The sequence below is a fragment of the Phragmites australis genome, chromosome 19 (assembly GCF_958298935.1).
Source record: "Phragmites australis chromosome 19, lpPhrAust1.1, whole genome shotgun sequence".
Lineage (NCBI taxonomy): Eukaryota > Viridiplantae > Streptophyta > Magnoliopsida > Poales > Poaceae > Phragmites > Phragmites australis.
This window is the reverse complement of record NC_084939.1, coordinates 984,719-1,007,360: the sequence shown is the minus strand read 5'-3', so window position 1 is coordinate 1,007,360 and position 22,642 is coordinate 984,719. Positions and strand designations below refer to the sequence as shown.

General features: G+C 43.3%; 2 protein-coding genes and 1 long non-coding RNA gene across 5 annotated transcripts; 2 read left to right on the top strand and 1 right to left on the bottom strand.

The window, feature by feature from the left end:
• The first annotated feature begins 4,508 nt into the window (after positions 1 to 4,508).
• Positions 4,509 to 4,983, top strand: LOC133900340 (uncharacterized). Its single transcript, XR_009906525.1, has 3 exons — positions 4,509 to 4,588; positions 4,737 to 4,794; positions 4,860 to 4,983. It is a non-coding gene; the product is annotated as an uncharacterized LOC133900340 (long non-coding RNA).
• Positions 4,984 to 11,180: 6,197 nt separating this feature from the next.
• Positions 11,181 to 18,473, bottom strand: LOC133901101 (uncharacterized). 3 transcript variants are annotated; one of them, XM_062342394.1, is made up of 9 exons: positions 18,309 to 18,471; positions 17,828 to 18,020; positions 17,089 to 17,488; positions 16,315 to 16,430; positions 14,660 to 15,482; positions 14,426 to 14,550; positions 13,126 to 13,906; positions 12,257 to 12,714; positions 11,181 to 12,079 (listed from the first exon to the last, which is right to left on the bottom strand). In XM_062342394.1, the coding sequence occupies exons 2-9, from the start codon at positions 18,001 to 18,003 to the stop codon at positions 11,545 to 11,547; spliced, it is 3,414 nt and encodes a 1,137-aa protein (XP_062198378.1). In that variant the 5' UTR covers positions 18,004 to 18,020; positions 18,309 to 18,471; the 3' UTR covers positions 11,181 to 11,544. The 3 variants fall into 3 exon arrangements, with proteins under 3 accessions (XP_062198378.1, XP_062198379.1, XP_062198380.1); XM_062342395.1 differs by having other exon boundaries at positions 14,666 to 15,482; XM_062342396.1 differs by lacking the exons at positions 11,181 to 12,079; positions 12,257 to 12,714 and adding an exon at positions 12,911 to 12,994 and having other exon boundaries at positions 18,309 to 18,473.
• A 1,049-nt stretch (positions 18,474 to 19,522) lies between these two features.
• LOC133900794 (uncharacterized) lies at positions 19,523 to 21,282 on the top strand. Its single transcript, XM_062342039.1, has 2 exons — positions 19,523 to 20,129; positions 20,362 to 21,282. The coding sequence occupies exons 1-2, from the start codon at positions 20,098 to 20,100 to the stop codon at positions 20,786 to 20,788; spliced, it is 459 nt and encodes a 152-aa protein (XP_062198023.1). The 5' UTR covers positions 19,523 to 20,097; the 3' UTR covers positions 20,789 to 21,282.
• Positions 21,283 to 22,642: the final 1,360 nt, after the last annotated feature.

Below are 22,642 nucleotides of genomic sequence, written 5' to 3'. Positions count from 1 at the left end.
CCGGAGTATCTAATCATTCAAACCTGTGGTTTTGTCGGAGGATAAATATATACTTTCGCGGTGGTTATCATGCATACAATGACCAAATTAAATGCTTTTAGTCATAAGCTGCCTTTAGCTTTTGTGTTGATGTACCATGAAAAGAGACCATAGCCTTTAGCAGAACATTTGTGAAAAGAGACAGATTCATGGCATGGAAGGACCAGTTGCAAACACAAACGATATTTCTGCATCCATAGCATGTCATCGGACCGAGACGTACGTAGCACGCATGCAACCACTCTGCGCACATCATCTGAGCACAGAAACGTGTTGGTACTTGGAAATCATCTACTTCTACTGCCTACGAACCCGTTTGGAAAGCACAAATTTCACCCAAAAAAAACTTCAAATCTGTACGGATTTACGAGGAAATTGTTATTGTTTTTCAAAGCGGAGTCGTTGTGGAGGAGTTTACACTTTTTACATTTGTGTTTTTCAATTCACATATACGACTAATGTGCGCTCACCGTTGATCTTTGCGTGTGGGTTGATATGATAATACCCGTCTTCCAAGGTCAGTATTAGCGGCAGCTAAGCTGCTATGGCGTACGGTTTTCTCCAGCTAGCGGTGCATCAAAATGTCTCGATGTCACCTAACACGTTTACAAAATTACAACCAAGGTTTATTCATTGAATTGCACCACACAACTTCACCACCTAAAATGCTAAATGCAACCAGATTTGGTTGTAACAGTGGCTCAAAAAGTTGATTACAGGATTAAAAGAGTCCATGCACCAGCAAAGTGTTGTTTGTTCTATCTGAAGATTGCTGCAGAGAGGTGAGATCAGAGCATTAGCTAGGTTGATCAGTAGCTTTTACTAGAAGAGTTACTTGTCGTTTGGAGCTCTTGTTGGCCGGCTTACTTTCTTGACGTTGATCAATGGAAAGAAAGCAGAGACGAGCGAGAAAGAGGAGACAGAGAGAGAAAGGACAAAGGAGAGTGTCTCATTGTCAAATCGGATTAGATGAGTCGATCAGCTGCTGAGCTGCAGAGGCTAAAATGGAAACGGAATCGAGCAGGTGAAAGCGATTTCAGATGCTGGCAGCAAAATGAGCGTGAGGGCTAATCGATCGTCTGTGGCAAGGTTAACGTGTCTTGTACTTTGTACCGACGCTAGATCGATCCCTTCTCGCTTTCTTCCAGGCTTCTTTGGCTTTGGATCCATGCAAATGCAAAGTATCATGCATCAACCTACACGAATTCTCTACCTTTGTAATTGATCAGCATCTGTGATGAAAAATCAGGAAAAAAATGGGTTGTCCTATGTTTCCTTCCCGTTGCATCATCTACTAGCGTCCGTATCATTTGGGAGGGAACATAGGGAATCTAACAAACTTATACCGGAAAAAGTAGAGGAACGAATTGAAAAAAAGATTAAGTAGTTAGAAGACCAAGTACCTATTTATGAGTAGCGGATTGGTACTTTTAAATTCAGTTTTTACAGTCTAGCTACTTATATGATGCCTTTCTTTCAAATCCCACATGGGATTTAAAAAATATTGATTATTTTCAATTAAGATCTTATTGACAAAACGATGGTAAAAAATAAATACCGCCTGACGTAATAGAAAGTCCTATGTAAATCCAAAGACTTGAGTGGATTAGAGATCAAGACCTTGGCATCTAAAATACCTCTGTCTTATATAAGTGACTGTATAAGCTACTAACTGAGGTGTGACGTGGAAAGAATTACTTCAAAATAAATATATAGACTAAAACCACTTTCACAAGTTGAAGAAAAAACATGTGACTTGTACTTCTAGATCTGACTAATGAAAGTAAAAAATATCATATTCAGATATAGTATTTTTAACCTGAAGGATGGATCCGAAATTAAATTTTAGAGGATATTTGGTTACATAACTCGCCATTGAGTGCCAATTTCTATCCTTATATAATATAATGTGAAATAAACAAGACTCAGTGGCTAAGATGATGGAATCATTCTTCACAAATATTTCGTTCAGGCGTGATCTAGGTAGCCCGAAATTAATAGCATGAAATAATTGATTACTAGTCTAACCAACATCACTTTATCGAGGGACCGAGATGTGTTCCATTAGAGCTTAAACTAAACCGAAAAATTTACAATTAGCTATTGTTCAAGACCTAGTGCAAGGTGATAAACCAATCCAGAAGACTAAAATGTGGAAATTAAAGCTACAGTTAAAAATTAAAATATTCCTTCGGTATTTACACAATTAACAAAAATGACATAAGGAAAAGGCAATGTCTTAGAGATCAGAAGTGTAATTTTTTTATCACAAATCCAAGACAATTAAGTACCTCTTCTTTGATTGCCATTTTGCACGTTTTGTATGGCTAATAGTCCAGATACCATCAAATATTTACCAACTATGAAGTGTGCAAAACATTCTTAGGAACTGATTTTGGGGTCTTAGTAAAAATATGAGAGACTATATAATGGCAGCGATGATCATATTTTGTTGGGCACTATAGCTATACAGGAACGACATTATCTTTAATAAGAAGAAATATGTTTCTGCTTTGTATGTTATTTTTACTTGTACTCACCTGCTCCGTGTGGTCTATATTACATCGGTATGAGCATCGCGTGATAGTTACTATGATGTGTACGAGGCTGGAGTAGGTGGCTAAGGAGCTATTTACTCAGTTTGGATGACAGTTTAGACTCTGCATCCAAGCCTAATCTTAATAACTTCAGTAGAGGAGATGTATTTCTTCTTATTAGTCTTTCTCTATTATGGGTCTCATGTAATGTTATGACTTCTTAGTGAGTGGTTGTGTGCATCTCAGTAATATAGAAATTGAGAGTAAATTTTTATGTAGTTGTATCAGTTTGATGTAACGATGAGTGTTAATAAATCTTTCTTTTAAAAAGTAGATGATACAAAGCATGTATTTGAGGATCCATTTGGAATTTGAAAATGATGTTTTCCCCTAATCCTAAGAGAACCGAACCGAACACTGAAATTCCTTCGCTCCAAACATGCTCTGAAATGTCAATATGCAAGAATACCCAATCACAGGCTTGAAGGCAGCGTATCATTGTCTAACTCTTCCTTTCTCACTTCCATGATGTGCTCACCACTTTGGGGGTGAATTCTATTTCTCGGTGCCTTTCAAAGGCCTCTAGAGCAAGTGGAGATGACGACCAGATGCTTATGGGCCCTTTCAGCTGAAGGGTCCTTTGCCACATTAGATATCCACTTGGGAGCTGGTTGCTTTGTATTTATAGAGTGCTGCTGTGTACTGTCATTTGTCAAAGCAAGGGAAGTGCTGCTACAGGGCTAGCTCTTACTATTATGCTGTGCATCGATGGAAAAGTATGGACTCCCTATCGCATTTGTCTGTTACTGCAAAACAACTGGAGTAGGGTTAAAATTAGCCACTCTAGATCAGACACAACACATAGGGCAGGAAGTGAAAAACAAGCAGTTTACTGGCTTTTGGTGTGAGGGCAATGGAACAGTCAAGAGCAGTTGGTGAACACCTCGACTAGATCAAGATACTCTGTTTCTGAGTTGCACTATTCAGCACTAGGACATGGTTGCATGCTTAAAAAACCTGCAATTCTGTTCCAAAACGTGGAGAGGAGAGGAGAGGATTCCATTTCCACACATCCACTTCCCAATCCTTAAGTGGAATTGAACTGCCACTCGCACGCATGACCTCGGTGGTTAGCTAGGACTGAACTGGATTGCTTCTTCAGCTCATGGAATTCAGCAGCTGCAGGTCAGTAGGTGTAGGGTTGGTGCCGGCTGCTGACTGAAGCTACGCAGGGGCACAAACAGCAGCACGTGGTACTGACTGGTGGGCCCCGGTGCTGAGCCAACCGGAACAGGCAAGTATGTACTACTAGAGTGCTAGCACATGATGATCCATGCTACTCGATCTCCATGGTCGTCCATACGTACAGGAGATGCAGTTGGTGAGGTGATGAGAACAGAGCAGGCAGGGATGAGTTGTGTGAATGAAACTGAGTGATTGGAGTGATGAGTGAGCACAAGATTGCATGTCTTATCCGTCGAGCAAGCAAATTGGGTGACGAGATGACAGACACATTGGCTGGTTGCGTTCTGCATCAGCGAATGATTGTGTTCACGCCTCGCTCTTCTTCTGCCGCTGCTGTTGCTGTTGGATCAGGATATCAATTGGGGAACAGAAAAGGGACGTCGCTCTCCATGGCTCTCTCTGTAGGGTATCTATCGATCAGAAGCAGACAAATACCCACATGCTTTTGTTGAGTATCTTCCTCCTTTTACGTTATGAATGCTCGCTCACCTCCAATATTCTTTTGTGAAATTATTACAATATTTTTATCATAAATCTTATGATAACATTTTCATATGACCAATCTTTTTTTTTTCATATTTACGGTAAGAATGGATGATGTTTGACTAACGCTTTCTAAAACTTCATATATTTACTTACAGAGGGACTAGATAACCAATAAGATGGTCCAACTTCCCTATGTTTAATCGTGAAACCTTCTCACTTAAGCAGCAATCTATCGTCAGGCTCCTTCAGGCTGCAGAGGTAACTGGCGTCAGCAAGGTCAGGTGAGGTTCTGCAAATACTTCTAATCAAAATGCCTACTCTAGAAGTAGTACAAATATTTGTTCGTTCTCATCTCTGATCTCCTTTTGCAAACAAATAACATCTCTGATCCGCTTGGCTGCCTCTTGGATTCTGCTGTCACTGGAACAGCTAGAGAGGAAGGCAGATAGGCAGCAGGCATGAGTACCATGAAGTTCTGCTGTGATTGGTGAGCTGATGATTGGTCGATGTCATTATTCAGTTATTCCCTTTCTTAATTACATTGCCCAATAGGTGACTGGAACATGAACAAGCTCTTCTTCTTCTTCTTCTTCTTTTTTAAAAAAAAATGGGGCATGCATGCAGCAACAACATCCTGTATCCGAAGGAAGACAGGGAGCACAAGGTTCTTCTCTATGCCTGTAGGAACTGCGACCATCAGGTTCATTCTCCATATTTACCTTCCCTATCCTATTGTTTACTCAAAGGTTTGGAATTTATCTCTTGAAACTCTGCAAAGAATTTTTCTTTTTAGCTCCAGAGCTAATAAATAATGGGCAGTCACCTATTCGATCGTAATCCAGAAAAGAAGTATATCCACGTAAAAGAGTTTTTTTAGATTCTTGTTCTGAACTTCTGATGGCCCTGCAAGTGCCTGCCTGAAATTGCACTGCAGGAGGTAGCAGACAGCAACGATCACGCCGCCGGCGAGTTCACGCAGGTGCTCTTCAGGATGTCGCCATGGACGGGCGGGGGTGGTCGTTGTTTCAAATACCGACCGCCCGGTCGGCATTTGACATACCGTCCACACAATGGGTGCCTAAAAGCCGTCGGATCAGATTTGTGCGGTCCAGATTAGGTGCATCTCAGGAGGCGTCTTCCTTGTCAAGCTGGGACGCCAGAGGCCGTGCTGGTCCGACGGTTCGGGAGAAGTAGAGGACGGCTGCTCACTTGGCCATGGAAGATCTACGGCGGGTGCGCGACCCGATACGTGTTCTTGGAAGTGCCTCTCCCGCTCGGCCTCCGGCGGGCCTGGTCGCCGGTGCCGTCTGCCTACCACACGCTCCTCCAGCTGCACCGGAGGATTCTTCCATGGCGTCTGTTTCCAGCGCAGTTTACTACGTCGCCGGCGCCTGCGATCCGTGACCTGCATCTGCTCGTCTTGAGGGCAAGTGGACCGCGCAAGTCCGGCAGCATTATCAGAGATATCCTGCCTTCACCGCCGGCTGGCATAATTATGCCTCGTTCACATGTCAATCATCACGATGTTTTAGTTTCACCCAAAGCAAGAACAGAATAACACATGCTTTAAACCATTTCAGGCGTGGGGAGGAACTGGTAGGCCGGACATGGCGTCTTGATCCGCATCCATGGCCGATCGCGCCTTGGTAGATTTGAACTCTGTCACGAGTTGCCAATTGTCCTACCCAATTTGCAGCGGAAATGGTAGCCATCCTAGATTTGAACCACTGGATCATTTCTCCACTTCAACGTGTATGAATAGGGATGAAAACTAAAACAGTAAATTCTGTTTTACTGGAGCTCGTTTTCGAAGTCTTCCGTCCGAAGCCGTTGGAAACGATATTTCAACGAAACGGAAATAAAAATGATAAAAGTTCACGGAAAAGATAACGAAAACGATTTTGGACTCTTCCGATCGTTTTTTGACTTTTTCCGTTTTAGGATAAAAATTACCATCGGTAATTACCTTTTCTCTCGAGCCTATGTATGTCAATTGTCAAGTGTCAACACAAAGGGCCCACATCTAAGCGGCCAAACCTAACTGCTAGCCCCTATTCCACACTTCTTCGAGTCTTCCGTCGACCGTGTCGATCGACAGTCATGCCCCAAGGCTTTATTCTTTTGTGATGCTTTTTTGGACTCACGATGAAAACAGAACTCTTGTCTTTTAGTGATTTGAAGGATGCATTATTTAATCTATGCATAAACAATAAACAATAAGGCTATGACTGTTGACTGCTTTGTTAGTACATGTGATGATGTAAATTGAGAAACCAAGTTGAAATGTGTCTTGATTTTTTTATGATGAGTGATTGACATTGTCATTTATATGGTTTGATGATCTTCGGTTTTGCATGAGTTTTGATGTGATTTGAGATTTTATTTGAGTATATTGATTATGGACTAATTGGAATTGGAGTTGAAGATATGTGTTTGCTTGTCTCATGGTGTACATGTGATGGATGCAATTTGACAGTCGACAGCGGGATGATCGGGGTTAAGCGGAGTGCTTAGTGCCAGACGATCAAGGAAGTTGGGCGGAGTCAAGGGTGATCCTCGCTGAACACGTGGAGGTCAAGTAAAGCATTGAAAGCGGGTGGAGATGGCGTGTTGACAAAGTCAAGCGAAGGAGATACCGGTGCAAGTGACAAGGCGGCCCGAGGGATCGAGAGCGAGAGAGACTTGTCGGTGGTCAGGATCGCATGACGGAGTACATACGTCGACATCGAAGCGCTTGCTTAAGGTGTAAGCAAGACGGTAAGTCACGCTTTGAGAAGCGTGCAGACGGTTTCGTGGTTTGGCCTCAAAACCATGGGAGAACTGGAGGAGTACGTAGCACCATCGCGAAGCTTGCGTCGAGACGAAACTAAGTCGTGAAGGCGTCTCGGCCGTCTGATGAATGGAGAAGAAAATGGACCAAAATACACTCGGTGGTAGGTAAGAGTGTACTACAAGAGAGAAGTATTTTAGGGAAAAGCTAGGAAACTTAAGGGTTGAGTTTTCTAGGTCTATAAATAGAGGGGTATGACTATGAGAGAGTTTAAACCAGCCACTTGAGCCCTCTTTATGCCACCTATTTGAGAGCTTAGAGCTAGAGTTTTAGAGAAGAGAAGGATAAGTGCTTAGCTTATGTAATATGTGAGAGTTTTGAGAGATAAATCTTTGTACATCTAAAATAGGGCTGACCTCTTTGAGTAATGAAGTTTATATTTTTGCATATGCTTGAATTCCCCTTCTTCTAGTTTCCCTCTATTGGTTCATTTGCAAGTTTGCAAGTTTTTCGATTTTTGATTTTGATTTTCGTTTTGGTTTTTGGGCTAAAATTTTAGCACCTTGTGAGGTCAATTTTGTTGTTGCTAGAGGCATAAAAACTCACATATGAGTATATGCTCATGGGTCTTGAATACCCTTGCCTCTAGATCATCAACTTGGAGAGATTTCTTGCCCGGTGATCTTTTCTTTGAGCTGTAGTTTTTCACCTTTGCAGGATTATTTTCCTTGATGCTAGTGTCTTAAACACTCACATACTCATATATTTGAGCGGGTCTTGAGTCCCCTTGCCACTAGACTATCATCTTGGAGGATAACCTTGTCCGGTGTCTATCTTCTCTAGTTTCTTTGAAAGTTACGAGTTTTTGTGCACAAAGACATATGGAATGGTCTTGAATAGAACATATGGTTCATATTCCATCCGTGGAGTCACGTTGCTATGAAACTAGTCTTCTTACTTTGTCTATCTGATTCTTTTGCTTCCGCTTGAGCGTTTTGAGTGCGTTGGGTGAGAAATAGGAAAATGCCATCTATTTCGATAGAAATTTACTGAGGCGTCTATTCACCCCCCTCTAGTCACCATTCTCGATCCTATACATATGTTACCTTTTTAAACTGCTAGTACTATTTTTGAGCCGTGTTAGTATTATATTTGTCATAGGAAGTTCATCTGATACTATATTTCCTAAAAGATTATGCTACTATAACTGTGTTCTTGTTGATACGCTACTTTTGTAATAGAACTTGTAGCCATCTTGGGACTTGTTTGGGTGGGTGCGCTAAAAATCAGCATTTATCTTTTGTGTTAAACACTTAGTTTGGACATTATATTCCTATTCATGGTTCCAGTGCTTAGAGCTATAGTTCGGTGCTTTTGGATTTGAATTATCGATTCTCCATCGATACTGGCATGTTTCCGTCATAACAACACCGTTTCCGATTTTCTCGTATTATCGATGTCATATTTGTTTCCGGCATTACCATAATCGATTTCGTTTCCGAGAGAAAATATGAAAATAAAAGTGGTTTAGACATTTTTCGATCGTTTTCGTACCGTTTTCATTCCTATGTATGAAACTATGAACTGAAATCAAAATTGTTTGTTCTAGGAAGTGATACGCGCAGCATGAATACACATCCTGAAGCAAATATGCACTCGATTGATCCTTATTGCTGTTGCTTCAGAGCTCATATGACATCTCAACGCCTCAGTGACAACTCATTTGAGTGGTTCCATTTCTTGAAGAAAAAAAATCATAATCATCATAACGGCAATGATAAAGGAGCAATAGTGTTACCGAAGTCAACACAACTTGTCGCGATTGGTTGTCGTCACCTGCCTTTGTTGTCTTCTCTGCTGGGACTTTGCATGGAATTCTTTTACCAATTGGTTTAAAAGCATTACTCTTGTGAACATAGCACCCTCAAAACGAACTAGTTTTAGTTTTATCCGGATGTGTCAGTGAATAACCTGCATGTAAACTTTCTCCACAATAGATGCAGTTGTTCAAATCTAGGATGGAGAAATTATCCAGTGGTTCAAATCTAGGATGGTTCAATTCTAGGATGGAGAAATTATCCAGTGGTTAAACCGACTACGACCAGGGCGATCGGTAAGCCAAACATCGAACACCTGGTCGCCCACCCAACTTCAGTTTTTAACTGAATATCTCACTCAACACTTTTAGTCCCTGGTGATGCACATACATGATGCACATTCGGGAAGTTGGGAGCAGATCACCTTCCTCCAAGGCAATTTCATGATAGCAAGGTGGTCCGGTCGCTCTGAACAATACAGCTGCAGTGTTGAGCATGTACATGTACTGAACTACTGATAGCAATAAGGAGCTGAAAATATACATACAACAGCTAGCTGGGCTGGGCACCCTCCGATTCTCTACCTCGACCGGGAAGTAAAACGCAGCAATTACATAGATCATATGATGGAGCTACCACATCCACGGTAGACTGGAAGCTCATGCACCAGTGATAACAGAATTACCGGTATTGCAGAATACTGTAGTATAGGCTGGCTTCACAAGTAAAAGGCCATATTAATTCAGAGCAATGCTACAATTTGGTTCCGGAAAGGAGAAATAACAATGCCACAAATCCATTTTTCAGTTACACCGGTAAGTTTTAGAACAACGGTGCAACAGTTGCACGTCCAAGGGGAAAAAAAGCTGGATTGTACAGCAGAAATACCCAAGGAAAATGTTTCAAACATACCTGAAGTAGGAGCTGCTAGTGGATCATCCGTTTCTGAAAATTATTGCTGAGGTTGACCGAAAAAGTTTTCAAGGAAAAAGTTGTTGTGTTCGGGGATGTGAGCATATAGACGTGGTGGTTGTGGTTTGAAATATTGCAGCACGTAGTGACGGTTCTAGTTCATATAGCCTCTTCCAATCGGGATCCCGTTCCCGTTAATCTTCTTGATTGTAACGTCCATGCATATCTCCACGCTCACCCAGTATTGGAGCACAAGCTGGCTAACGCTAACCTGATTCATCTGCGAATCAGGAGCAAGCAGTACGCCATCGAGCATAATATTATGAGAAACTTTATAGTACATCATGATACTAGATGGTGGAGAGTATTATTATTGTGAATCAATCGTCTATTTTAATAGGTATTATTGTAATTATCTTGATACCTTTAGAGGTAATTACGTCATTGACTGATCGGATTTCGAACCTTCGCCAACCATCATCGACCGACTGACGGAGGGTAGAAACCCTAATAAATGAAATGAACAGAATAAGTGAAAGCTTATCCGAAGAATAAACTAACATTTTGACCTTCTCTAATTAAACATATAATTTAAAAGTTTATTATGGTTTTTTTTTCAATCCTACCCTTATGATACATATGATACTCTTTAATGATACTTATGATATCTATGATACTCTTTAATGATACATATGATACTGATAGGCGATAGAGTATTATTGGGCCAATCTAAACCACCGGATGAAAAAAATAGACGGCATACACTCATTTAGGTGTACTGTAAAAGTCTTCTAATATTATTACCGTTTAAGTACCCAAAATCTGTAAATTTGATAGACCCAACTCCATCATCGGTAGGCCCGAAAACTCCTCCAAAAGACGTTATCGGCGGCCTGCTACTATTATGTAATGAATACTATTCGTTCTTGTGATCAACTTTTGGAAGGACCAATTCAGTACACAAGTTTTGTTAACAATGGGTTTCATGATGGTTGCCTGGAACCGGCCGCCATTTGGGCGTTGGACTTTGCACTCTAGACACGCACAAGGTCAGAGGAGACGACAACGCCCATGGAGATCACCCTCCACGATAATCCATTAGTATGGCTTATCCACTGATATAGTTGTTCTGAACATCTGCATATTAACAGCAGGTAGAAGCTGGATGCCCTGCAGATTAATTTCGACTTGGATCGGCTAATTAGTTCATATCATCTATGTGCTTTGATGTTGTGCTGTGAGTTTGTGATGCTAGTAGGAAGGGATTACACCAATTACAAAAATCATATCACAGAGCTACGTACCAAATCCATAGGAGACTGCAAGCTCACAAGTGACTTGTGGCAGAACGCCGGTATCGCAGAAGAGTATCTGTTTGATAAATCAGAGTCACATGCATACTGATAGATGCTGATTCAGAACAAGGATACAATTTGGTTCTGTAAAGGAAACAATGCCACAAATCCATGCATTTTAAGTCATAATGACAATATTCGAAGAACAATTGCAGTCTCCACTACCACAGAGATCCCTCCTTGACACCTCATCACTGACCATCGACGTCCATGATGACCGATGACAGTTCCGGACGGAGCCGTCTATGATTCCCACTCCACAGTAAACCAAAAATTGCCCAAGAAAGATGTCTCGCACAATAGATGCCTAAATTAAGAAGTAGTTTAAAGATGGAAATCACCCAAGGACGTAAGTACGTGGTAGCTGGCTTACTGCTAGTGGATCAGGCGGAAAATTGATGCTGAGGACCCCAGAAGTTGGGGCTGGGTTTTTCAACATATAGACGACCTGGTCTGAAATGCTGCAGCAGGTAGTGATTGCCTCTCCGATTTGCTCTCCCAATCTCCACCCCGTCAATTTTCCTTCTGATTGTAATGACTTCCCTGTCAAATTCCAGGCACACATAGTACTGCCACGTGAGCTGCCCAACGGAAACCAGATTGGCAGTTGACCCAGGAACAAACAGCACACCGTCGAGCTGGGTTTGAGCATTGTTTATGTACCCACTATATTCAACTGTGATATTCGACCCGGAGACTCCACTGATAGACTGTGTAGGCAGAACAACATTTAGATGATCAGGGTAGCGTTGCAGAACCGATGGGTTCCATGTGATGTGGAAGCATGCACCTGAGTCCACAAAAACATCGTCAGAGGGTACTTGGTTTAGTGACGCCGCAAGTGCTGTGTGAGCGTAGACATCGCTTCCGAGAAAATGATAGCGGTGGCAAGGGTCGCTCACAGCCTGGTCCGGAGCCCTGCAGACACATCAAGCTCCTGCATGATGAAAGTGTTCCAAAAAGCTGCATGCTAAAAAGTGTTAACTAAGAAAAATAGCCACATATATCGTTGTGTTATAGTTGTCGTCGTCGTCATCACTGATAAAATTATGTATGCATTAATTACATAGCACAGTGCACGGTAGGTACGTATACCTGTCGAACCGTAATAGCCCAAACATATCACCTTGTGCTAGAGATGGTTCTGTGAGCTGTTTGTCTTCATCCTTCTCTATGTCACCTTGTGCTCGAGATGGTTCTTTGAGCTTTTCTTCTTCATCATTCTCCATATCACATTGTGTTTGAGATGGTTCTTTGAGCTTTTCTTCTTCATCATTCTCCTCCTCCTCCTCCTTTTTCTCTTCCTCCTCCTCCTCCTCCTCCTCCTCTTCTTTTTCTCCTCCTCCTCCTTCCTTTTTGCCTTTTTCTCCTCCTCCTTTATCGTCTCCACTTCCTTCTCCGTCTGCACCTCCTCCTGTTTCTCCTCCGCCTCCTCCTCCTTCTTTGTCCTTTTCTTTTTTCTCTCCTCCACCACCTCCAGCTTCACTACCACCTTTTTCTTTTTCTTCTTCTTCGCCGTCTCCTCCTCCGCCTCCGGCTCCTCCTCTTTTATCCTAGTTATGAATATGAAAATTGAGAATTAATACAATAGTTATTCCAGCGGTGAATCGACTGACATTATTAACACGCGGAATCCTCTAACTAGCTAGTACCAATTCCACCTAGGTGTATGTGCACCTAGTCACATTTATACACTCGTGAGACTTCGAAAATTCTTAAAAGTGTAGCATACAGTGGAACACATGTTCACCTTTAAAAATTTGTCCAACAATATTATCACATGTGCGCCGTTTAGATTTCTCCTTTTTGCACAACTCCCATATGATCATATTTCTGCACAAATTTTTGCATAATATGTTTGACGTATATGAATTTTTAAAGAATTTCTGAAAACGCACAAAATCAATGTATGTGTGCACGCACGCACGGATAAAATTTAATTTCCAATAGAGTTGCGCCAGTACCTGGTCGATTCGCAGATAGTCCAACACGTACGTGCCGTTGCGTAAGCGGCCCTGCCCAACGATCTGCCCGGTCTCCTTATCCTTCACGTAGCAAAATCTCGGCTCAAAGACCGTAACCAAGCCATGATCATCAGCAAGCTGAACCACTGAGATGGCGTTCCTTGCTGCATGGTCCGCAATGTAGCGGACCTTTGGGACCTTGAATCGCTTGGTCCGTACAGATCCAAGGATCTGCAGCTGGTCCCCACCAGGCTGCGGCTGATCATCGGCTTTCTCCTGGAGGTCGTACAGCAACCTCCGATCAGGGGTATGGTGCTGCCATGCGAAGCTGTCCAGAACCCAGTAGCTCGCCGCTCCTACTTCCAAACGAGCCACCACATACTTTGTGCCAAAGCAACGGCCATGCCCGATCCTCTCCTTGGTTTCAAGCTTCTCCATCCAAAACTCATCCTTGTCGAAAACCACCCTCACAGAGCAATCCTCTGTAAGTTGGCTAACGGAAACTGTATTTACAGACGAGCTAGGAACAAATAGCACGCGATCAAGCGATCCTGCTTTACTGTCTATGTATCCAATTCCATCAACTGTGAGACGAGGCCAGGGAAGAACTCCGGTGACATACTGTATGGGTGGGTTGATATGCATATCGGCATGGTACGCCATTAGAATAGCTCCATTCCATGTCATGTGGTGACGTTCACCAGAGGCCATATAAAAATCCATTGTGCGTGGTTGATTATGTGGCAACGTCTGGAAAACAGCTATGGTTGGATCCTTAGCCCTGCACATACAGCAAAAGCTCTCTTAGGCACTGTTTGGATGTCCCATGGGAAAGTGAAAGGAAAATGAAGTGAGATAAAATGAGGTGAGTATGGGATAGGGCTATAAGATTTTATTCCCAATCTTTTGTTTGGTTTGCCATGGGATGGAGATAGGGAAAATGAGTTTGGATAACCAAAATACACTTTCAAAACAATGAAAAAAGCAATGAAAGGAGCAACATAATAAAGGGAAAATCTGTAATTTCGCATGTTTCTCACCTCTATCCCAACCTCTACCCTGGGCTTCAAATGGTGGGAAATGAAGTCTTTATATCCCATTCCCAATCCACATTCTTTTCCCAAACCCATGAGCCAAATATTGGAAATGTTTGATCCCACCTCCCAATTCCCAGAATCCAAACGGCACTAGATTAAAGCGCGATGGACGGTTGTGGTTGCTTGTTGAGGTATTTTGGTAGCTTTCTAAGGATGAGAAAGAAGGCTCTGATTACATGCAGTTCGTAGCTAGGTACGTTTACCTGTCGGATCGTGGCCGCCCAAACCTGCCTGCCTCACCAAGCCACTCCAGCTGCGGTCGTGGGCCGCGGCCTTGTAATTCCTGAGAACCTTGTAAGTCCGGGGGCAGGCTTGCATCGACAACGTCCTGCATGCTTACATTGATTATTGGGCCGGATTGATCATCGATTGGCCGGAGCAAATCTCAACACTTCGATTAAGTTGAGTGTTGCTAATTACAATAGGTAGATGCGTACCTGTACCTGTCCCTGTGCCTGGCCAATTCGCAGATAATCCAGCACGTATGTGCCGTCGCTTAAGCGGCCCTTGCCGACGATCTGGCCTGTCTGCTTATCCTTCACATGGCAACCTGTCGGCTCAAAGACTGTAACCAGGCCATGGTCATAAGCCAGCTGAGCCACTGAGATGACGTTCCTTGTTGCGTGGCCCGCAATGTAGCGGACTTTTGGGACCTTGAATCGCTCGGTCCGTACCGACCCATGCTCAAGAATCTGCAGCTGGTCGTCCACTGCTGCCGTCGGCATAACCTCGGCTTTCTGCTGGAGGTTGTACAGCAACCGCCGATCGGAGGTATGGTGGAGCCATGCGAAGCTGTCCAGAACCCAGTCGCTCTCTGCTCCTACGTTGAAACAAGTCAACATGTAGGCGCAGTCGTGGCCGATAGAATCGTGATGAATGCCACCCCCAATGCTCTCCTTGGTTTCAAGCTTCTCGATCCAGAACCCATCCTCGTCGAAAACCACCCTCACGGAGTAATCCTCTGTAAGCTGGCTAACTGAAACTAGATTTGCATGCGAGGTAGGAACAAATAGCACGCGATCAAGCGATCCCCCAGCACTGTCTATGTACCCAATTCCATCAACTGGAAGAGCGCGAGGGAATAATCTATGTCGTTCCCGAATCGTGACAGACTGTATGGGTGGCCTGATTTGTAGATCGGCATGGTAGGCTTTTAGAACATCTCCTTTGCATGTCACGTGGTGGCATGCGCCCGAGTCCATCAAAAAATCAGATCTCATCCCGAAGTACAAGCCTCCCAGTTCATGCGACAACATCGAGCTGCACATATTTATTATAAGTTGTGTGATATAAGTTGAGACAGACAGCTAGCACAAGACATGGCAATGCATGCTGGTTGCACAATAATGTTTCAAAAGGCGTTTTTAATTAATCCCACCTTCTGCGCATAAACGGGACAAATTGCAACATTTGTGCACAGTGCATTCCAATTAGTTATATACATGCTCGATTATTTTATTGTATTAAACAAACCACTATTCATAACCAGAACATGTAGGTGCATCTGTCAGCAGCTCTGCTGCCTGCTGGATTGCTGGGGCGAATGGCTCGCCTCGAGGCCTCAAAGGCCCAAGGGGCATGCATGGCTTATGACAGCATGAGCTTTGTAGACAACATATATAGTTGCATTTAAGTATTCAGGTTTGAATTTTGGTTCTTGTAGCTTGACCAAGAAAAAGAGGACAATTTATTATGCCTTTTTCCAAGAAGAAGTATAGTGTGGATGATATACCTGAATATTCAGGACAAAATGATTCAGTTTTTGAGTTAGATGAAGCTGCTAGATAATGTAAGTTGAAAATGAGACTGCAACAGAGTTGGTACACTTACTGATAGACTTCTTTGAAATGTGACGCAGAATACGACTAAAATGAAAAGGTTAGTTCCTTTAATATTTTTTCCTACGGTCTGCTTTCATGTATCATGGAATAGTGAGTTTTTATGTTATAAACAATTTGGTGCCATACTCGTACGATATGGATCATGTTTGCGCGGCCCCCTATATCTAATTCCTGGCTCCGCAAGTGGCCCTACTAGTGCATGCATTATAAGCAGACTAATAATTAGATGCAGTAGGAAGGTAAGCACATACGAATGCCTGTCAAGTCGTGTCTGCCCAAACCAGCATCTCTTATCAGGCCGCTCCCACTCCGGTTGTGAGCCGGCTAGTGATCCCTGATCAGGGCTGGTCTTGACATCTCGGATACCCTGGGGCAAAACAAAAATGGAAGCCCTCAAATAGACAAAAACACAAAGTGAATGCCCAGTGCATTCATATATACATCACAAAGATAACTTTCATCGGTGACTACTTTGGGTATCAATAAAAAATTCGAGGTTCTTGAGCTTAGTTCAGATATCCTTATCAACACTCGGAGTTCCTTAAATATATTTTTCAATGAAGTATTTGATATATCAATCATAACTAAAAGGTAATTAACTTTGAAATCATTCTCAGCTCATAGAATTTTATCATCAGTTTCATAAAAGGTTTTGGATTAATTTGCTTCCTTGGGAACCACAAGGAGCAGGCAGCAGCGTTGTTTCGGGAGGGGAGCGGTCCAACGGGATGGCATCAAGGCTTGGAAGGAATGCATAGCTTATAAACTACAGTACCTTGTTGGCTGGGCTAGTTAACGTTGTATACTCGTGACTTGGCTTTGGGAGTTGTCGATTAATTTGGTATATGAGCTCAATCCTTGGTTGGAAGTTGTCCTATATATACTGTATGCAGTGTATGGCTGGGCTGGGGCCCTTGAGGCCTTGACGTTTGGAGCAGGCTTGCATCGATCGATCGGCCGGAGCAAATCTCAACACTGATCGATTGAGTCGTGTGCTGCTAATTAATTAAGCTCTAGGTTCGTACCTTTTCCTGTGCCTTGGTGATGTCCAGATAGTTCAGCACGTACTTGCCGTTGCGTGAGCGGCCCTGCCCAACGATAGTCTCAGCTTTATCCTTCACGTAGCAACCTGTCGGCTCAAACACCGTAACCAAACCATGATCACGAGCAAGTTGCTGCACAGAAACCACGTTCCTTTCTCGGCCCTGACGGCACCGGACTCCCGGGATCTTGAACCGCTCGGTCCGTACAGATCCTTTCTCCAAGCCACTGCTTAGTTTGACGCGGTCGAGCAACAGCTGCGGGCCGGAGGACCAGTGGTACTCCTCGCGGGTGTCCAGAACCCACTTGTCGAGTCCCATCCACATGCGGGAAGGATCAGAGCCCATCGTCCCGGCCAGGCCCGTCAGCTTCAGCCTTTCAAAACTGAAACAAAGTACACAAAGATCATTCGTATATCATCGGTGGCGAAATTACAGGACCTTTTCCTTTCCCTCTTTCTCCCCCTCAATTCTTTAGGAGTTTCCACGATGCCAACGAAGCGGTGGTTTCACCTGATATTTCTGGTGATTCTTTTTCAGTTTTATTTTCAATTTTCCTGACTAAAAAAATATTAGATTTCTAACCAAGTATCACTACAGGTTACACAATCGGGTCGATTGTGTGGTACCGGTTCCAGTGATATTAGTTTAAAACTGATAATGATAGTCTATTCTATAGTAATATATACAGATACAGATAGTAGTACAGATGTATAGCACAAACCTGCCTCTCGTAGATCGCTCCGCGGCCCTGACCTTTCCTTTAGCTGATTTCGCCTTGACCTCTCCTTTAGCTGATTTCGCCTTGAACGGTTGTGAGACGGCCTTGTCCTTCCCTTTAGATGATTCTTCCACGAACGGTTGTGAGACGGCATCTTGAGATGATTCTTCCGGCTCCATTGCAAACGTAGTCTAACCTGGCCGATGAACAGATAGTCCAGCACGAATAAGCCGTCATCCTTGGCATCAATTGCAAAAGCAGTATACGCTTTGGTTCAAACCATACTCATCCTAATAAAACCCCCCAAAATAGCTAGGTTTTTATCTACCGAATTGCATTTGATCTACAAGTACCCAAAAAACACAGAATTACAAGTAATAATCACCTTAACCCTCTGCACAAATGATAATCAATAAGCAGGTAGCTCAACATATGCATCTATAGCTTGTTGGAATTAAAGAGGATAAGAACTTCGGGTACTTACACCAAAGGGAGGACAAGTTACTTGCTCCAAGATATCTTTAATCACCTCGAAAAGACTGGAAGCTGTGTTTCACGAATGAGTACTTAGCAAGGCCACCCTGCAGGCTGCCTTAAACGAGAGAGCTGATGGTCCAAGCATCAATGAAAACCAATTATTAAGGCTAGAGGTTAGAGACCAGGCCTAACGTTGACATCTCTAAGTCCACGTCTTCTTATAGAAAACAATGGTTGATAGATCGATGCCGTGTACGAATACAGCTTGCAACGTCATTATCAAGGAAAAGAATATGTACCAGTTGTTGTTTGTGCAGTAATGCCAACGCCATGAGGTGCGAACCGAGTTCAGCTTGGTTGGAAAGTCCTCCCGCCCGGGCTCAGAACCCGCGGCGCGCACCCTCTTTCTTAAGTTACCGGCGGTAGCTGTCTGCTCCTCTCGTCTTAAAAAAAAAAAACTCCATGAGGTGCCCTGTATAAAAAGATATAAACTGACAACACAATTTTCTTGTTGGATGTTATCCAGAGATGTTGGTGAAAGAAAATGTATTCTCTAAATAAAATACGACGAGAGTGCCTAGAGTTCTTCGAAAAATCTATCTCCTTGGCTTGGTGGTCAAGAGTCAGTATTTATATTGATATTCAGAGTGTGAATGTACAAACGTGTGGCCGGTAGTTATACAATTTGTTACTGTACAATATGGTATAAGGACAGCCCCATAAATTATCACCAAACATACTTGTGAAGATAAGTCTTTCATCAAAGCATCTTTTCTAAGTTTTTATCACCAAACAATTGGTCAGTGGTGGGGACAGGACTAGCTACCTACTGCCAAACATGGTGTTCAGACCACCAACCGTGCTTGAGGGCAAGCACTGTCTAAAGGGGAGGGAATTGTCAAGACTACAACATTCAACGGTGGAGATTCCCTGAAGATCAATGGCTGTCATTGCTCTCTGCTGTTGCCAGCTAAGCCACAACGTATCCCTGACAAGCACAGTTAAAGTATGTTTACTTTTCTGTTAAGTAGTTAATTTTTTTTAAGTTAAATTGCTTTTATTACCGTCTAAATGTAATCTAGACTGTGTGGATATAACCGGCTGGGAGCTTGGGGAAAAAGGCATACCATTATTGTAAGGATCTGAACTCATATGGGTGAGAGCGAATACAACAGTTCGTCGTTCTTCTCAATTTTCATTCTCTGATTCTTCTCTTGCGATTCCGTTTCATACAAATTGTAGCTAGATTGTTACAATTAAGTCTATTGATAAGTTGCCAGTGCATGAATGTTTCCGGCGGGATTTTTTCTGTGAGACCGAATAAGGAGAGTTCTGTTCGGTTTGGAATATTTGGAAGCTTACCAAAACAATAGGAGATTTACTCAGTTTTTGGAAGAAAAATAGAATCCTGAACAGATGAAGCCAAGTCCAAGCTGTCCCTACAAATAATTAAGAGGGTGAAAGCCGATTCAATCTACGATCAACCAATCCAAAGAATCGGCGAGTAGTTTTTTTTCCTTCTTCTTCCCGATCGACCACGCGCCGTGGCGCGTCTCCTTCCCGATCCACTGCTTCGCCGAATCGCCGCAGGAGGCCCTCGCCCTGGTGGCTGCACCTCGCACAGACGGCCACGTTGGTACAACCGTGCGGCAGCCCGTGACCGTAACTGTGACTATCGCCTCCATCCCGTGCGTCACGCGCGAACTCTGCTTCCCGTGCGTCACGCGTCAGGGAATCCCTGCATCCTGAATATTTCAAGTGTTGCACAAAATCTGTGCCAACACGATCCTCACGTGATGGCGTCTTCCACCTCGCCGGTGGAGGCCAGGTACTATCCCCTCTCGCCTCGCTCCCCCCTCACCCCCGTGGCCTATTTCAGAAAATTTGTACTTCAAAGTTGCAAGAGATTGCCCTGGTTGGGGTTATGCTCAAGTTCGAGAGAATCAACTTCTTCCTTGACGTTTGATTCCATCAGTCTAAATTAATCTAGTTTACAGCCCTCTTGATTGCTTCAGTATATGCACTCCTAACTTGCTATCGCTTCTTGCTGTTATCCCCAGTGGGTCCGATCCTTGTGCTGCCTCCACGGGTACTGGCAGCAACAGTTCAGGGAACGCTGCAACGGCCGCTTGGTTCATTGCAAGTCGTGCTTCCAACCACATGACAGGCGACCGGACCCTCATCTCCAACCTGGTACCTGTGAGCAACCAGGTTGTCGAAGCGGGGAATGGAGAGGGGATGATGGTGTGCGGCACCGGGTCCGTGAACACGGAGACGGTGGTCCTCCCTGACGTGTGGTATGTCCCGGGGCTCACTATTAACCTGGTGTCGGTGGGGCAGCTCACCCTAGATCCCGATCTGATTGTCAAGATTGATCGCAGGGCGTGTCGTGTCAACAAGATCAGTGATGGGTCTGTCCTAGGTAGAGCACACTTGACGTCTGGTAGCAAGTATGAGGTAGACTTCCTGAAAATTCAGCTGAATTAAGTGCCTTGTTTCACAGTTTCTTCAGATGCATAGAGGGGTGATAGTGACATCGGCTACTGCTTTGGGTTAAATGGCAGTGCTCAATAGGAGTCGGGTGAGGTCCTAGAGTATTTTTTGGGTAGATTTCAGATTAACAGTTTTCAGATTAGCAACTTTCGGATAGGTTTTAGGCTATTATATGCACAGTATTTGTATACCTTTAGCTGTGAAGTACGACGATGTCTCACTTTATCAGCATGTTATTGCTCTTTGATGATTCTAATTTTACTACCTAATGAAGATTTCGTGCGCATATAAAAGTCCAAAGCATCCAGTTTCAGGCTTTCAGCTGTTTGCACTTATACTGAATTTGTGTGTGATGTGCACCTGCAACCTAGTTGTCCGAATATTGTTGAACCCGCAACATGTAGTTTCAATGCACCCTGGGCTAACCGTAGATCATGTTTGTTTGATGAATTTGTCTGTTTGTATATACTGTATTGCGAGCCACGGTGTTGGGTTTTTCCCACACTAGTTGCGTGGTGCTTCATTGCTTAATTTGAGCATTGTCTGCCTATCAGTAGTATAATCTGAAGCCAGACTTTGAGAACTCAAGCAGCATAATCTGAAGGAAGATGGTTGTCTAGTGTGAATGAGACTAGTGCTTCCGAAACATTCCCCACACGGTGAGTGGTACTCAACAGCATTTTGTAAGTTCTCGAGTCTGAAACTTTCAAATGTGGTTATGTCCAGGCAAGAAGGCAATAGGCAACATAATTGAGCACTCTGCTTCCAACTTATGTGATGCAACTTTCTGCCTGTCAGTACTCAGATAACCCTTGCAATTGTTGCCTTAGCCGGTGCCTTTTGTGTGCGAGGCTGCTGGCTGTTACTCTTGTGAATCGGCAGGTCAAGCTGTTTCATGGCATGAACTGAACTCAGGTGACATCTGAAGGGAGCAACTTGACTGAGAGCAGTGAAAATGCAACACCTGAAACATTTGCCGCCCAGTGAATGTTACTATCATTTTTAAGTTCTCAAAAGAGTGAAGCTTTCAAATGCAGCTATATTCAGTAAATTAGCTAACGACTCATAAATAAATGGGGTAGTGCTATGACAAATTAGATTGAAAGCATAGCTTCAACTGATCCGATACATACATAATTTTGTTTTTTTAATGAAAAACATAGATGATTTCGTGAGGCACTATCATCTTTAAGCTGATCACCACAATATCCTGGGAAACGTTTTAGCCTTGTATATAGTTATAGGTGACCAGACATGACGACTTCAGAATCCATAATATGCATACCCACAAAAAAAAAAGAATCGATAATGTGAAGGCACGATTTTAATTCTTATCGATTCTTTTTGTTTTGCGGACATGCAAAAAAGAAGAATCAAAATCGTGCTACAAAGGTGGTTCTCTATTGATGCTACAAATTCCAGAGAAAAAGGCTTAAGTAAACCATTATAAAACCAGCATCAAACACATGGCAGCTCAATATAGATGAGACTTCAAGGTTATTACAGCCAGGGGCGGATCCAACCCAATGCCAAGGGGGGTGCTGGGCCTCTTACTATTGGACCAAATTCATAGTTTATGGGCTAAAATGATACATTTTTTCTGAATTTTCTCTTTTCTTTCTCCTGGGCTTCCTGGGCTTATGGGCTAAAATGATACATTTTTTTTTCTAAATTTTCCTCTATCTTCCTCTGTCTTCCTGGGCTGGGCCCGTGCTGCAGCCCCCCCCCCAGCACGGGCCCTGGATCCGCCCCTGATTACAGCACTGGTACACGCAAACACGTTTGCCACATCTAGATATTTTTTTTTAAGATAAAGGAAACGAGTTCCGGCTTTTTTGCAATGTTCAT

Bases quoted from the DNA above. Each gene is read 5' to 3' on its own strand.
- LOC133901101 (XM_062342394.1), bottom strand. From the start codon at position 18,003: ATGGAGCCGGAAGAATCATCTCAAGATGCCGTCTCACAACCGTTCGTG. The intron at 13,907-14,425 runs GTAAACGTACCT...CTGTATGTGCAG, and splicing joins GGGCGGCCACGATCCGACAG to GGCTAAGGATCCAACCATAG. The intron at 12,715-13,125 runs GTACTGGCGCAA...ATTCATAACTAG, and splicing joins ACTATCTGCGAATCGACCAG to GATAAAAGAGGAGGAGCCGG.
- LOC133900794 (XM_062342039.1), top strand. From the start codon at position 20,098: ATGGCGTCTTCCACCTCGCCGGTGGAGGCCAG. The intron at 20,130-20,361 runs GTACTATCCCCT...TGTTATCCCCAG, and splicing joins ACCTCGCCGGTGGAGGCCAG to TGGGTCCGATCCTTGTGCTG.